General features: G+C 58.5%; 1 protein-coding gene across 3 annotated transcripts in view; it reads left to right on the top strand.

Moving 5' to 3' along the window:
- Positions 1–5,348: 5,348 nt before the first annotated feature.
- SEMA3F (semaphorin 3F) overlaps positions 5,349–16,402 on the top strand; it is a 28,667-nt gene continuing 17,613 nt past the window's right edge. The window contains exons 1-2 of one of the 3 annotated variants that reach the window (XM_020916007.2): positions 5,349–5,891; positions 9,843–10,000. In XM_020916007.2, the coding sequence (XP_020771666.1) occupies positions 9,889–10,000 (112 nt within the window). In that variant the 5' untranslated portion in view covers positions 5,349–5,891; positions 9,843–9,888. Of the gene's footprint in view, positions 5,892–7,362; positions 7,493–9,842; positions 10,001–16,402 lie in introns of those variants that run through there. The other 2 variants (XM_070456048.1, XM_070456047.1) reach the window with 2 other exon arrangements.

The following is a 16,402-nucleotide window of genomic DNA, read 5'->3' as shown; positions in this document are numbered from 1 at the left end:
TTTCAGCTTCAGCATCAGTCCTTCCGGTGAATATTCAGGATGATTTCCTTTAGGATGGACTGGTTGGATCTCCTTGCAGCCCAAGGGACTCTCAAGAGTCTTCTCAAACACCACAGTTCAAAAGCATCAATTCTTCGGCGCTCAGCTTTCTTTGTGGTCCAACTCGCACATCCATCCATGACTACTGGAAAAGCCATAGCTCTGACTAGATGGACCTTTGTTGGTTAAGGGAACAGTCATTGAAGTGTGCCTAGAGCAAGGAGGCTGTAGCCAAGAGCAGGAGGACATGAGTCAGAGATGAGGAGGGGGGCTGGGGAGACAGCCACTGCAAGGACTTGGCTTTGACTCTCAAGGAAGTAGGAGCCATTGAGAACTTTAGTCAAGAGAGAGACGTGCCCTGGCTTCCATTTAAACAGGGCTTCTCCAAATCCTGGCTGGTTAGCAGCAGGCAAGAGCAGAAGCAGGGAGCCTAGTAAGCAGGCTCCTGTCCCTGTCAGGCAAGAGACGAGACTGGCCACGGAGGTGGTGGTTGCAGAGCTGGTGGCCAGGGAGAAGGTAGGAAGTGGTCACCTGACATTTTGTGTATTTTAAAGGTGAAGCTGAAAGGTCTAGATGGAGATGTGAGAGTCCAGGCTGATTCAAAGACTTTTTGGCCTGAGCAGCTGGAAGGATGGGACTGTCTCAACTGAGCTGAGCAAAACCAAGGAGTGGCTCCACATCCAAGGTCTTTTCAGCCAGACTCCATGCCCCCCACCCCTACCCAGTGGTCGGGGCTGCCCAACCATGAATGACCCTGGGCCCAGGCACCCAGAAAAAAAGGCCTGCGCCATGGGGGCAGGGGAGATGCAGAATTCCCATCTCAGTTCTTAGTAAAGATTCTTTTCTGGAGCAGATAAGGATTGAGCTCTAGGCCCAGGACCTGGGCTCCCCAGCAAGGGCTGGGCAGGCCCGAGTGGGTGAGGGATGGCTGTCTGGCCTCTATCTAAACAGGATATGCTCAGGCTGGCTGATGGTCATGGGTCACTTGGCAGCCAGCCAAGCTTAGGCCCACCAGACCCCCACCTCCCTCAATATACAAACACACACACACAGAGTAATACAAACATGGGATGAGATGAGTATGGGCAACTCAGATCCCAAGACTCCCTCTTTTGTTCACTCTGAATGTACACCAAGAAGCAGCGGCTGATGAGTCTCTCTGGGGCCCAGCCAGGAGAACGCAGAGAGATCTGGGTGCCTCAGTCTCTGGATGGACTTGCAGGACCCCTAGGGCCTAAAGAAGGTTCTGACCCAAACATTAGGACTGGCTTTCAGGGAGGTTGTGTCTTCCCAGAGGCCTTTAGGATCTAGGAGGAAATAGGAAAGGCATTCCAGCACAGGGGATAAGCATGTGTGAAGACCCAGAGATGAGAGCAAGGGCAGAACCCTTCAAAGAGGCCTGGGAGGCCTGCGGGGCTCCAGAGTGGAAGGGGAGGATGAAGCTGCCTCAAGAAGGCAGCCTGGCCCCTTGTGCAGAAAGGGACAGTATGTGGAGGGTGATGGAGGTGGCCACAGGCTCTGGGCTAGAGGAAACACGGCTTTCACTGGTACTGAAGAGCATTCCTAGCAGAGGGGACAACAGCAGAAAAGGCCTAGAGGCAGCTTTGGGGAGCAGCCAGGGAGGTGGGTCGTTCCAGCTTTTGATCGGCTCAGAGCCAGCCCCTGGGGCAGGCTGGGCAGGAGAAGTCTGAGCTGGGCGTGGGTGGGTGACTCCTCACCGCCTGCCCCCCTCCTGGTGCAGCAAGCACGGCCTTGCACCCCCTCCTGGGGGCCCCCTTTCCATTACTCCCCCTCTCTGGGATCCAGTTCCGGGCGGGTGGGGGCTGGGCCAGAAAGCAGGCAACGCCTGGGGCAGAGGAGATGAGAAAACCAGAAAGTGGGGAAACCTGAGCCAGCAACGCTAGGGCTGGGCGGGCCAAGGCTTGCTCAGCCGGCTAGGCCCGGGAAACAGGTTCCCCGGAGACCCAGCCAGAGGAGAGAGTGCTGGTTTAGTGGGCCACCTTCGTGAAGGGGGTATGGCCGGTCCCTGAGGCCCAGGCCTGCCTTGTCCAGCCTTCAAGATGCAGAGACCAAGAGGACAGGTTTTCTCTCAAGTTTACCCACAGTGGAGGCCAGATAGAGGCAAATAGTGCAGACAGAGGTTAGACAGGCAGCAGGAGGCCCAGGGCTGCACTTCAGCCCCCGACAGCACAGCCTGGAAGAGCAAGAAGGAAACTAAACAGGAATGAGCACTGCCAGAAACAAAGTCTGGGCCAGGCAAAGGCTGGGGGTGTCTGGGGGGAGACCTTCAAAGCTCTCCTGCCTGTTACCAGCACTGTCCCCGTGGGTGGCAACTGGGACAAAGGGGGCCAATTCTTTCCCACTTGTAGCCCTCACTATCAGGCTCTGCAGAACCTCAGGAGCTCTGGGAAGCTGAGCCCAAGGCTGAACAGCCAGAATGTCACCCCAAGGGCCTGTCCTCATGTAGGAAGGGAGAGGGCGCTGCTCCAGGATGGGAACCCCAGAGGCTTGGTCAAGGTGGGGAACCAGACCTGGCTTAACCATCTCAACTTCCTACCACCTTGCAAGTCCAGACCGGCCCTAGCGTGGGCCATAGGGACTGAACATGCCTGGGGTCTGAGGAAGGAGGGACAGAGGTCAGGCAGGGGTCAGTCTGGCCTGGCCTCTGTTCAGGTGGCCCCACGGGGCATCCTGGGTGGCTCTCAGGTGGAGCTGGCACAGCTGAGTGGCACTGAGACAGAAAGAAGGACTCGGGGTGGTGGTGAGAGTGTTGGGTGGGGGCAGCCAGTCCAGAGGAGCTGGGTAGCAGACAGGGAGTTGGCTCCTGGCCTCTTGGCTCATGTTCCCTCTTGGATCTGGTGTTACAGGGATTTGCCCTCTTATTCATTCAATAAAGATTTATTGAACTCCCTAAGTGCCACGTGTGGCTCTAGCACTCATTGCCAGCCACCCCCCCCCCCCCGCCACCCCAGCACTGGTCTGCAGGCCCCTGGCTCCATGTGGGCCCCATGGCCTGGCCCTTCCCTCCTGGAGCCTTCCCATAGCTCTGGAAAATGCCGCCTTTCCCATACAACAGCTGGTGGTTACAGGCCTCACTCCACTTCTCCCAGTCTCCTCTTCCTCAGCTGTACAATGGGGACTGCAGGACTTGCTTCTCAGTGGGATTGTGAATGGCATGCAGGGCCTCCTGGTAGGGCATCAGGCTGGTTTCAAGGGGTCTTTGACCCCTGAAATTGGAGACAAAATCACTGCAGGCTACGATGTTCCTCCCAATAATATATATTATATATAAAATAACATATATAGTGATATAAAGTGCTCATCCCAGCCTGACACACAACAGGACAGGGCGCAGTGTGGATTTACTGCTGCAACTATAATTGTTTTTATTTCTATTGATTATTCAACCTTCTCACAGTGATTACAAGAGAACTGGCATCATTCCACTATGTGTAGCCAAGCCCAGCTCTAACTCTCTTCTTTTCCACTGTCCCCTTCCTCCCACCCCACTGCCACCAAAGGCCTCCATGTGCTGAGAGGCCTGTGTGTGTGTTGGAGAGGTGCTCCATGGATAAATCAGCTGAGTCTCTTTCCTTCCCAACCCAGTATCCTGGAGTCGTTTTTGCCCAGTCCCCACAGTTCTGCTTTAATGACCGGGATAATGATCATGCTGGTAGTGGTGACAGAGGTGGCCAGAGAGCTCGGGGAGGGTGGTGGAAGTGATGGCTTTGGAAACGCTCAGCAGTGATGGTGGCGTAGGCTGCAGTGGTAATGGTGGTGTAGTGGCAGTGACCTCGAGGGTGACCCTCATACAGAGAAGGGGGAAATGAGGAGGAATGATTGACACAGTGTTTTCAAATGAGGCATGACGGCTAGAGATGCACAGGCGCTGTCACTGCAGCCACTGCATCTGCAGGCTGGTATTTGCTCACATCCAGTGGCCAGCCTCTGCTTGGAGCATGTGAGCCAGCACTCCAAGTCTAAATCCGAGTCAGGAGACTCTCAGCAGGATCCCTAACGTCCCTAGCCACCTACATTTGCAGTCAACCAGCCAATAGGTCAGAGTGAGAGATGTCTTGGGTAGGGGGTTAGCCAGGAAGAGAAGGCAGAGGAGGAAGAGAGAAAGGCAAACAGAGTGAGGAGGAAGCAGACAAGGAAAAATAGGGCGAGAGGAAGGAGGGGAAAATGGCTTCCCTGGTGGCTCAGATGGTGAAGAATCTGCCTGCAATGCGGGAGACCTGGGTTCTATCCCTGGGTCAGGAAGATCCTCTGGAGAAGGGAAAGGCAACCTACTCCAGTATTCTTGCCTGGAGAATCTCATGGACAGAGGAACCTGGTGGGCTATGGGCTACAGTCTATGGGGTCACAAAGAGTGGGACAGGACTAAACACACACAAGGAGGGGGAAACGGAGGGGAAAAGAAAGAACAGAAAAGAGGAGAAAGGGGAGGAAATAGGAGAAGAGGGAGGAGGGATAGGACAAAGAGGCCCATGCCCACTGGGACCTTGGCAAAGTGCATGGGGCAGGGCTGAGACTGTGGTCCTGGCTGGTGAGGCCATGGCCTTGGCCATTGCATTAGGTTGGGTGGAAGTTCCCTTCCTGTGGTCAAGGTGGACCGCAGCTCAGTTGCAGAGGTCATCAGGAATCCATTTGAAAGCAAATGTCCTTTCAGGAACCCCTATCTGGCTTCTCTGGGATGTGGAAATATAAGGGGTGGGTCCGTGGGGCTACTTGCTTGATATAGGGCTGGCTGCTGGGGAGATCGCAGCGAGCCCTAGAGCTGTTAGATGGAGCTGTAAGGCTGACCTGGCCTGGGCTTGAGGCGGAGGACAGGTCCAGCAGTGTCAGCCGTCCCAGGGGCTGCACTGCCACCTGCTGAGCGGCCTGGGCAGTCCTGGGTCCTGAGCTGCGGGGCTCACGCGAGGCCAGGCGTGGCGGGCAGCGAGTGGGAAGGACGGACACGGCAGGGGGTGCGCAGGTGAGCGCAGCCTCTTGCTCTCTGGCGCGCCTGTCCTTCCCGCCAGGGATTTGAGTGCCCGGGTAAACACCAGGCGCGGTGTGCGCGGTGTATCCACGGAGAGACAAAGCCGGGGCGGGGCGGGGGCGCCGCCCGGGAAGCCAGGGCGGGGGCGCGGGGTGCACGTTAGCCTTACCGGGCGCGGGCTGCCCCACCGCCTGGGAGCACCGAGCCCACCCCGCGGACAGGTGGAGCGGGGGCGGGACGGCGGCCGGGCGGGTCCCGCCCTGGGGGTGGGGCCGGGCGGGGCGGGCGGGGCGGGGCCGCGCTATGCAAATGTCGCCCACGGGCGGCCAATTGCCGGCGCTCCCCGCGCGGCTCCGAGCGCCCCGTCCCGCCGGCGGCCGCGAGACCAGAGCGAGCGAGCCAGCGAGCGAACGGCCGCGGCCCGGTGAGCCCCGAGCGCAACCCAGCGCAGCCGCCCGGCCCCAGTCCAGAGACCAGGCGAACACAGTGCCTGTGGGCCAAGCCGAGCGCAGCGACCCGAAGCCGAGCGCGCGCTATCGCCCGCGCCCCGCGCCGGGGAATGCGCCCTCGGCGCGCCGGCCAGGGGGCGCCCGCAGCCCACCCGGGGGGAGGCGGCCCCGAGCGCCCCTGAGCCTTCCCATGGCCCGGGATGGGGTCCGGGTCCTCGACTGCTGACGCGCCCGAAGCCAGCAGACCCCGTTAAGCCGGGGCCGCGGCGCCGACCCCGGCTCAGGCACAGCGGCGAGAGGGCGCGGGCAGGGCCATGGCCCCGGGGGGCCGCTAGCGCGGACCGGCCCAACCGGGAGCCGCTCTGCTGCCGCCGCCGCCGCCGCCACTCGGGAGCCCAGGCCCCGCCGCCGTGGAAGAGGTGAGTGCGGCGGGAACCGGGAGGGAGCGGGCAGGCGGCCGGGCCACCCCGCGATCCCTCTGGGACCCGCGGCACTGCAACTCTGCGGAAGTGTCTGGGGCGCGGGGCTCGGAGAGGCAGGGGGCTTCCCGCGGACGCGAAGACGACAGGACTAGAGTGGGCGCTGTACCTGTCCGGGCTGCCCGGACCCTCAACATCGAAGCGACGTGGAGATGTGTGAAGGATGTGGCCTGCGGGGTCACCAGTGTGCAAAGCAACTTTTTCTCCGAAAGGTTCTGGGTGGGTGGGTGCTCCCATACGCCTCCTTGTTGCTGTAACTGGAGGCCTGATGCCCCATCCCCTAGCTGAGCTCTCCCGCTAGCCTCAGGCAGCTCTCTTCCTTGGTAGGTACCCCTGCCCTGCCTCAGTGTCGGAATCTGGGGATCGTCCGCTGGAAGGGAAGCGCTACCCTGGCAACCCCCTCGTGGAGGGTCTCCAAGATCAGCCTGGGCAGGACAGCCAGCCCCAAGGCTTTTCACCCAGCCCTGTGCCAGCCCCCTGACCCCCAGCTGCTGGTCCGAGTCTGCCTTCCAGCAGGCCGTTTTGCTTGGATTAGGGGCCCTGCTGTATGTGGGTAGTGAGCGAGCTGGGAGAGCCTGCAGTCAAGGTCCCCAAATCTGGCCAGGCTGGGGCCCAAGTGGTGGAGTGGGCAGGGGACAGTAGGAGCTTGGTGGACTTGCCTAGAGCAGGTGGGACCAGAGAGTGTCAAGGTGGCCCAGGAGGGCTCAGCTGGAGCTAGGACTGCAGGCCTGCCTGGATAAATAACTTCTGATTCTTGAGATAACTGTGTTAGGAACACCAACCCATGAACACCTGGGGGAGGTGGGGTGTGAATCTGAAGCTAATGTGTCAGCTCTGGAGATTCGGGGTTCTTGTCTTCCTCAATTCATCCAGATTGTTTCCCAGAAGCCTCTGTTCTAATTGCAGAGATAGAGAAACTGCACCCAGAGGTTGGTAGGCTCATGCCAGTCCAGGGGGTTGGATGGAGATGGAGCCTTTTCCCAGGCTGCACAGGGAGTGTGCCTGGACCCTTGGGGTAAGGTGTCCTGGAAGGTGAGGACACTGGGCATGCCTCCCCCTGCTGCTGCCCCTCAGTTGTGAAGGAGCCAGGCCCGGAAGTGCGGGGGTTGGGGAGAGGAGGGAATCCAGCCTCAGCCCCCTGCTGCTCTAGGCACACCTTGAGGGGGAAGATGGAGCCAAGCCCAGGTGACCTTGACTGGGAAACTGACCACGAAAGAGGGGTTTTCAACACCAGCTGTGCTGGGGTGTCTCTGCTTCCTGGTCCATGGGGTGTTGGGGGAGGGGGAGGCCAAGGAGTCAGGAAGGAGCTCTGGCCTGCTGGAGGGGGGTGTCGGAGGAGCTAGATGGGGGGTGGGGTGCTGTTAACAATTTTTCCATCATGTCCCCCCCGCAGCCTTTCCATCCAGTTCTCAGCTCGCAGGAGCCAACCTTCCTTCCCCGAGGCAGGCTGTCCACCCCCCTACCCGCCCCCCTCCTCCAATCCCAAGAAGTCTGGATCTGGCTGGACAGTTTGACCTCCTAGCCCCCTGCTCCGCCCCCAGGTGCCTCCAGACCCCTTCGTCTGGCCGCCCCTTCCCTGTACCCCTTGCCAGCCCCAGCTCCTCGGTTCTTTGTTCGAACGTCTCTCCTCCGTCCCTCCCTCTCTCCTCCCTCTCTCCTCCTCCCTCCCGCCTGCCTCCCTCCCTTGCTCCCTCCCGCCAGCCTTCTTTCCTTCCTTCTCTGCTCTCCTCCTGGTGGGCTCCCAGGTGGCGGTGGCTGTTCCTTCTCTGTCCACCCACCTGGGCTGGACCCAGCTGGGGGCTGCTCTGGGACTGGGGCTGAGTGGAATGCATCCAGGGGCTGGCAGAGGAGAAGCAACTATGGCAATGCCTTCCCCATCCCTATCTCTGTCCTCTTCTTCCTCCTCCTGCTTCCTTCTCCTCCTCTCCTCCATCCCCCAAGCTGCCAAAGAGGGGGCCTAGACTTGGGTCCGTGGCCCCAACAGTTTTGAACATCTGCCATTCACCCCTTTAAAAGGCCAAAGCATTGTGGGAGGTCCCTGTAGGGGCCCAGTGAAGCAGAGCCCTCCAGGTTCCTGGACTCCTTGGGGGGACTCCAACACTGTCCTTGGTGACCCTGACCTTGTCACCATGAAAATGGATGTAGGAGAAATGAGGTCACAGGGAGGAGGGGAGGCGAGTCACCCCAGCCCCTTGATACCTAGGATCAAAGCTCTCCAAGGGACTCAGCCTGCATCCAGCCCTTCCCGAGAGAGCTAGAACAGCATCTCCCCACTTCCTTGAGCCCCACCCCACTAGCAGGTCGAGTTCTTGAACAAACATATATATATATGCTTGTAAGGACTAGTGCAGGCATGTAAGTTTGGACGTGTGTATCTCCACAACTGCTGGAGGGGCCTCCCAGGTGCACCCGTGCCGGTAGCAGCCTTCTCCCACACACACGCCCCCCCCATCAGGGCCTGCCATTCAGTCTGCTCCCGCTTTGTGCCCCAGCGGACAGGGGGCGGGGCTGGTTCCGATTCTCCCCTCCCTCAGCCAGCCCCCCTAGCATCTGTGATGGGAGGTTTTGATGGAACCTGAGAGGTACCGCAGGCACCCCGGAGAGGGTGTGCCCGTAGAGAGCACCACTTGGGGAATGGGTCAGGCTGCTTGAAGCTGCACTTCCTGTCCGAGGAGTCGCCAGTGGTCTGCCTGGCAGCAGAGGCCAGGGCTCAGGGGCGGGGGGTCCCGGGAGGACATCGGGGTCTGTCGATGGGGACTGGACAGTCTGATGTGGAGCCTTGCCTCGGTGGATGCCAGCCAGGGCAGGGGATTAACAGATCACAATACCCCCTCACCCTCCCCTCCCCACCCCAGGGTCCTAGAAATGGGCCTAGGGTCCCTGTCTCCCCTGGGAGAAGGAAAATAGACCTGGCAGTTCTGGGGGGTGGGGCTCACATTGTCGTTGTTGCCCCCACCCACAGTGCATCTGGGTGGGGGGGTGCTGGGAAGTTGGCGCTGATTTTCGCCGGGAGGGAGCAATATGTTCTGACAACTGGTGCTGGGCTGCGTTTACCCAACAGCCAGCCTGCCTGGGGAGACAATATTTGAAAAACATTGTGTGGAAACTCGGGCCTGCTGGGGGTCTGTATCAGAGCTCTGCTGGGGACACTGATGCTGGCTCAGACCCTGCCCCTGGCCTACTGGCCACCTTTGCTCCCCTTCTTTGGTCTCTGTAGGCAGAGCTGGAAATGTCGCTGGCAGGAAGTCCTTCTGTATGTCTGACCCGGATCCCTCCTGCTGTGATTTCAGTGGAAGTAGACCCTGCTGTTCTTTGCCTTTCCTATTCTGGCTGCTGTCTCTCTCTCTAGGCCATCTATGTGTTTCTCACGCATCCTCCGCTCTCTCCTGCTCCCAACTCTAATCATCAGGTTCAAGTTTCCCTTTACTGAGAGGAGAGATTTGGCTGGAGCCTGCAGGACTGGACCCATCTCTTCCCCCATTCCCTGAAGTGGGAGAGGAAGGAACAGCCCGTTTGGTTGGGGGGTGGGTGCGTGGAAACTGGGGAAGGATGTAAGATCACCTCCTTGAGCTGAGCCCTGTGAACGGAAGTCTGGAAGCTGTGGTTGGGGAAGGGTTTGAGTGTCTACTGGCCCCTGTCAGCCCTATTGACCCTAGGCAGCACCCAGTTGCTTGGTCTTCAGAACCATTGTTAGGGACAGGGAAGTATATGAGACTTTCATGTTACGGTATTCATGGCCCCAGGCTGAGGGTGTGAGCACAGAGGTACCCATCACCCTAGGTGTTCAGATAGGGAAACCGAGGTACCTTTGGCAGAATTACACAAGAAAATGTTGGTCAGACAGGAAACCTTGCTCTGCCTCATGTGTTTCAATCTTGTTCCTCCTCCCAGGTGTATAGACGGCTGCCTGACCCCTGGGCCCTAGGCCCCTTCCACAATGCCTGTCGCTGGTCTCCTCCTCTGGGCTTCGCTGCTCACTGGGGCCTGGCCAGCCGCCCCCAGCCAGGACTACCTCCCAGCCACGCCCCGGGTCCGGCTCTCATATAAAGGTAAGAGGCTCCCTTGCAGTTCCCCGGCATCCCCCTCTGTCCAGAGCATTTTGTTCTGTTGCACAGGAGAGAGAGGAGAGGTCAGAGCAAGAAAGAACAAATTGTACAGCCACACGGCTCACACTGGGTGTGTTGTAGGGGTTGGGGGAGGTGGTGACTTGCTGGGAAAAGCTAGAGACTGGACTACTTAGACATTTAGAGAAGGGTCCTGAGTCTGGGCTGCTTCTAGAGCCAGAACGTATGGTCTCTGGGCTCGAGTCTGCAGGATGTCTGTCCATGTGATAACTGGCGGAGACAGAGGTATCCCATCTTTCAGGCTTGTGCTTGCAGAAGCCCTTCCCTGCCACTGGTCCTGCCCTTGCCTGATCAGACAATCGGACAGATACTGAGGCCTCCAAAAGCTAGAGGAGCAGGACCTGCTCCTCTGGGGTGTGGGTGCTTGAGGAACCATCCTAGGGGTCTCCAGGTGGGAGGGACTCCTAGGAATTGGGGAGGGGGCTCTTGTGCTGTGACTGGAGGAGTCTAGGGCCCCTGGTGAGTTCAGGGAGAACACGTGCTGTTGTGACGGTCCTGAGATCCCCAGTGAGCATTTTGCCTGAAATCACCGTAAGGTTTTTGGGCTTCCCTGGTAGCTCAGCTGTAAAGAATCTGCCTGCAGTGCAGGAACCGCAGGAGGTGTGAGTTTGATCCATGGGTTGGGAAGGTCTCCTGGAGGAGGGCATGGCAACCCATTCCAGTTTTCTTGCCTGGAGAATCCCATGGACCAAGGAGCATGGTGGGCTACAGTCCATAGGGTCTCAAAGAGTTGGACACGACTGAAGCCACTCAGCATGCACACACACAGTGGAAGGTTTTAATGATGAGTTGGGGTGTGCAGAGTAAGACACTGGTCCAGCTCCATCACCTTTGCAGCTAACCAGCCAGGCAGGTGAATGCATGTGGCCCACATCCTCAGACATACCAGTGGCTCACTCACTAGCCACTGACTCAAAGACGTGATCTAAAGAGTCTACCCTTGGCCTGAGGAAAGAGACAGCGACTATGCCTGGGGGATCTGGGGTCACTGCTGAGTTTTCAGCCTTGGCCCTCCTCTGACCCAGAGTGACTTTATTCAGCTGCCTGTCCTGGGTGGGGCCAACTCAGCCCAGGCTGACCAGATTTCCAGGTACACTTACTAGGGTGAGAAGTTGGGCCAGCCTTTCCTTCTTCAGGCTTGATGAGGCCCAGCTCCTTCTCACCACGTTCCCATGTCCCCTAGAAGAACCCCTCTCTTGGCCCCCATATCACTCCTGCAACTTGAGGGGGGGAGTGGGGCATGAATTTCTGAGAGTGCTCCTGGGAGGAGTCCTGCGCAGGGCCTGAGAAATGAGCAGAAGAGTTGATCGCTTTGGGTTGTCAAAAACAACCCCTTTCCCAGGCCTGGGAAGGTGAGATATTTATGCTGATACTGCTACCATTCCCTGGTGGAAGTTCTCAGAGCATATTAATAAATATTGAAGGGGTCACATGCCCCTCTCACCCCCTTCCCAACCCAGGGTGCTGGCAGGGAGAATAGAGCACCCCCACCAACAGGGGCTGGGAGGATGACTTGGTTTTCCAGACCCCTGGAATCCTGGAGCCCAGACATCCACTCTGGGTATTTGTCATCATCTTGGAGACCCATGAGAGGAAGTAGGAGGAATGAGACAGAGGGAGGGTCTCTAGACACTCCTTTTAAACCTTCTTGGACCTGCAGGGGCAAAGGGACAAAAGATTTTGTTCCTGTTTTCCAGAGAGAGAAACTGAGGCTCAGGCGAGGGTAGGGCCAAGGTCAGGCAAGAGGCAGAGGCAAGGCCAGAAATAGAACCCTGGTGTCCTGCTGTCCTGGTCTTGCCGACGCCGGACGCTCACATCGGCAGGTCGATTCCCTCTCAATTAGCTCTGAAGCCGACACCCGCACCGACTAAAAGCCCAGCTCGCTGGCAGCCAGCCTGAGGCGCTGACTGCCGTGGCCGCCCGGGGCGGGGCTGGCGGCCGCCTGGGGCCACCCCGTCCCTGGGCCTCTGTGCCTCCGCACGCAGGTTCTGTCCTGAATGACCTTTCCGCCTCCCACTTGAGCTCCTGTCCTACTTTTACGCGTGGATGCCACTTAGTTTAGTGGATACTTGAGTCCCTGCCATGAGCCAGGCCCTGTGCAGTGAACAGGGTGGGGCGCTCCCAGACAAAGTGGCTGAAAAGATAGTGGCCACCCAGTTGGCCCATGCTTCCTGGGAGCCCAGCACTTATTGTGCACTAGGCCCCAGGCCCCCTTCTCCCACTTCATGTTGGATGGTCTCAGCCAGGACATACCTATGGTGCAGCCCTCCATGAGGGGTAGTCCCTCACTGAGCATTTGTGGAGTGAGAATGGAGACTGACATCTACGGAGCCTGGGGGTCCTGGCCTGGATGTGTCTAAGGCTGGGGGGACTCCCTCCTGCTGCATATACCCAAGGGGCACAGAGGGGGCTGCTGTTAGGAGCCCTGATGGTCGTGGTGGCTCCATGCCTCAGCTTCTCCATCTGTGAATGGATGAAAGCAGCTGGGCTACCAGGCTTCAGGAATTTGGCCTAGGCACATCCCCTCCCCTCCTTGGGCAGTTGGGAGGTGCTAGTTCCAGCCCAGTCAGCCCAGACCCTCTAATAAACCAGAGGTGCTGGTGTGAGGGTTGGGGGGGCCATGCTGCCCAGGGCAGATAAAGGAACAAAGGCAGGAACTGGGCCAGGCTTGGGCTTGCTGCCTGCCCATCAGCCTGGGCGCCCCAGCCAGACCGAAAGCCTGGAGAGGGTGTAAGGAGAAGGGGCCCAGTTGGAGCAGGAGGACTCCTGTGGCCCATCTCCTGTCCTGTTCCATCAGCAGCACAGCCAAGGTCATGCGGAAATGAGGGTCAAGTGGGGAGGTTGTCAGGAGCAGGAGAAGCATTCTTTGAGTGCTCATGGATGCTTAGAACTAGTGACCTGGCCAGCAGGACCTTCTTTCTTCCATCCATCCTTGCCTGGGCCTGGAGTCCTCTTAACCCCAGAGTCACTGGTCAGGTCTGGGAGGAAAAAATGCCCTCCTTCCCCCACCCTGAGACCGTCCAAGCCCTGGGGTACCACCTCCCACTGCAGAGGGAGGTGTGAAGGCCCTGCCAGCTCCTTTGTTCAGCGTAGGGAATGTTTACTTTTTCCCAGGAAGCCACCCCCACAAGACACAGCTCCTGCCTGGGCTGGCTTTGGCCAGGACTTGAGGTCAAGAGGTATTTGGAGAGGGAAAGGGGTCTTGTGATGACATGAGTTAGCCGGGCTACTGAGAAACTGAGGCAGGAGTCGGGAGATGGAATGGAAGGTCATCTTGCCAGGGGAGGTCAGGAAAGATGAAAATAATAGAAATAACAGTAGGTACCCGTGATGATAACCAACAGGAGTCCCACCAAGGCCTAGGGAGGAGGGCTGCCTGGGTTTCCTGTGAGGAATCAGACCCAGAGGCTTTCCCGGGTAACTCAGGAGCCAGACTCAGATGGAACGTGGCTCCGCCTGATGTCCGAGCCTGTGCCAAGACTGAGGCTGGGGGGCAGGTTGGGGAGGCAGGCCCAGCCCTCTCCCATGAGCTCGGGCTAAGCCTCGAGGACCCTGCGGTGCCGCCCGTAGCCTGTCCAGGCTTAGTTCCCAAGGAAAGCGCTGGGTTCACCCTGGGCAGGCTTCCTGTGCTCTCTCCCCCTGGAGAAACAGCATCTGGGCTTACTCCTTTCCTATAAATCCAGTTGTCCATCACCCCAGCCCCTCCACTGATCAGAGTCCCCTGGGAAGCTGTCTCCCTTCAGAGAAGGAAAAGCAGAGTCCAGGAGAGGATAGAGCTCTGACGTCCAGAGCAGCCCTGGGGTTCAGCCTTCTCAGACTGGGCGTATCTGGCTTGCCCGGTGGGAGGGACATGCTGTAGGTGGCGGGTGAACAGGTGGGTGCTGGTCACCAGCCCCCAGCCTACGTCAGCCTAGCCTCGAGTCTTTGGAGGTAATGGCCCAGAACAGTGCCACCACTTACATCATTTGTGTGTGGCCGAGCGAGAGTCGCCAGGCCTCCTTATTAGGAAATGAGGAGATTGGAGGTTAGGAAGGGTCACAGTCCGTTTACTTCACCCAAGGGAGAGTGAGTATAGGACTGAAGTGGAAGTGCCTCTAGCAAGCCTCATCTTAGCTGCCTTGACTGCGCAGGGGTGGGGGCAGGCCTGGGGAGCTTTAGGGACCCTTCCTTGCCCCCTAGGGGCTCCCTGGTCGGCCAAGCAGGCTTAGAGCTTGAGATTGAAAGGGAGGGGTGAGAAGGAGCTTGGAGGCCAGGGATGGCATCAGAAAGCTGGATAGGTGGCGTTGACAATTACAGTGAAACTTGGCGATCACAAACTGGGGAGGGCTAAGTATTCCAGGATGAGCCAGACAAGGGAGGAAGGAAGACCCAAAGCATGAACTTGAGCCCAGATCCCTGCATCTGGGACCTCAGTTTTCCTGGAAATGGGAGCTACTCCCTCTCCTGAGATGGACCTTCAAAGTGGCCACTTGGGGAGTTGGGAGGTCCTGGGGGGGCCAGTTGGCCACCCCTCAGCTGGCCACGGATCACCGTTAGAGAGAGCGGGCCAGGTCCTTGTGCTTGCCGAGAACCTGCCCGAAGCCCTGCTGGGGTCAGCCAGGCCAGGGACAAGGGCCTCAGCTGTGGTCCTTCCAGGTCCCGCCAAGCTTCAGATGGGACCGCCGCTGGCTGGGCCTCCGCAGCACAGGCCTTGTCTCTGGGTGCCTGGCACAACGCCTGCCCCTCCCTCCCTGGCTCCAGCTTCTCTTGGCACGGAGTGAGGAGCTGGTGCATGCTCAAGGAGTAAATCATGTTCCTTGGCAGCCCCCGCTGCTTCGTAATCGTAAAGAATTTAAAGAGAAACCACCAAGATAAAAATCTCATCCTGGCCCATAAAGGCATCTTTCACCCTGTGGTTTGGGAGGCAGCAGCCTCAGAGTGGGCTCCTGGCTGTCTGCACCTGTGTGTGCGTGCCTCCAACCCCGTGACCCCTCCAGAGGTGGTGGGGGGTCCAGAGGGATGTCTCTAAAGCTGTGGATACTTGACTCCTGACAACTGGGAGACCTCCAGCTCCTCCCCCAGGTCAGGCAGAGCGGGGCACTTACATTTGGTAGAATGCAGAGGTGATGCTGTGCTGGTTGAGAGGGCTGGCCCGGAAGGTAGACAGACCCCATCCTACCTTCTCAGCTCTGTGATCTCAGATGGGTAGCCTAAGCTTTCCCACCCCTGGTTTCTCCATGTAAGGTGAGGATGGCAGTGGTCCCATGGAAGCAGCATCCAGAAGTCTCAAGCTGCACAGCTTGCATCCTGGCCATGGGTAGACCTTATGCAGTGAAGTCCCTCTGTGTCCTGCTGCCCCGTCTGTAAAATGAGGATAAAAATGATGCTGACCTTATTGTGTTTTGAGTATTAACTTTGTGTACACCGTTGTGGCGCTGGTGAAAGGAAGTCTTAGAAACTAGGAGCTACTCTGAGGTTGGCAGACAGGTGAGGGCTAGCCTTGGGGGTGCACAAGGAGTCTGCACTCCCTCACCTTTCCCTGTAGATTGCTACCCTGTGGTGAAGCAGACGGTGTCTGCAAAAGGCTGCAAAAGACGCCCTGAGCCCTGTGGGTGGAGTTGGGTCAGGAGGAGGAGGACTTCTGCCATGAGCATCTGGACAGGCATTTTGGAGGAAGCTGTATCTCCAACAGGGGAAGGGAGATCTCTGGAAGAAGAGGAGCAGAGGCGGTGTGTGTGGTGCAGCACTTGGGGAAAGGGCAAGATGCTAGATGGGGCTCGCTCTCGGTGGTAGGATATAGAGTTTGCATTTTCTCCCTCTGGTTTTTAAGCTCTTTCTTTCATGCCAGAGGTACCACATACATACTGGGGAAATGAGTGCGTTTGGGGAGGGGATGCCCTGAGGGGGGTCTCTCCGGAGATGCGCGCCACAATCTGGTTTGTGCCCGTGATCATGATGCCCATGATCAGCTGTAGTGACCCACCCCAAGCACTCTTCTGGCTCCCACAGCTTGTGCTTGGGGTGACCAGACCTGGACTGCTCACTTGGGCATCTGCACAACCGGGCCGAGAGCATGTTTGCTTGGCCTGACCTGGCGCTGTCCTGGGAATCTGAGCCCCGCCTCAAGAGAGCCCTTGGAGCTTTGGAGAAGCAGAGAAGATTCCTGCTGCATTTTTCTTAGAAATAGCAGGAGGGCCTTTGCCAGAGGCCTGGATGCCAGAAGGCTCCGATCTGAATCCAAAGCCCAGCTCACGTGGGTGCCTGAGCTTGGCAGGCCTGCAGGCCCCCGCCCCCCCAGCTTGCTGAGCAGCCCCAGGGAGAGGGTGGAGGCCTCCTGGGCTCCAGACC

This window comes from Odocoileus virginianus, chromosome 26, assembly GCF_023699985.2.
Source record: "Odocoileus virginianus isolate 20LAN1187 ecotype Illinois chromosome 26, Ovbor_1.2, whole genome shotgun sequence".
Lineage (NCBI taxonomy): Eukaryota > Metazoa > Chordata > Mammalia > Artiodactyla > Cervidae > Odocoileus > Odocoileus virginianus.
The sequence above is the reverse complement of the archived record's forward strand: the minus strand, read 5'-3'. Positions and strand labels throughout refer to the sequence as shown.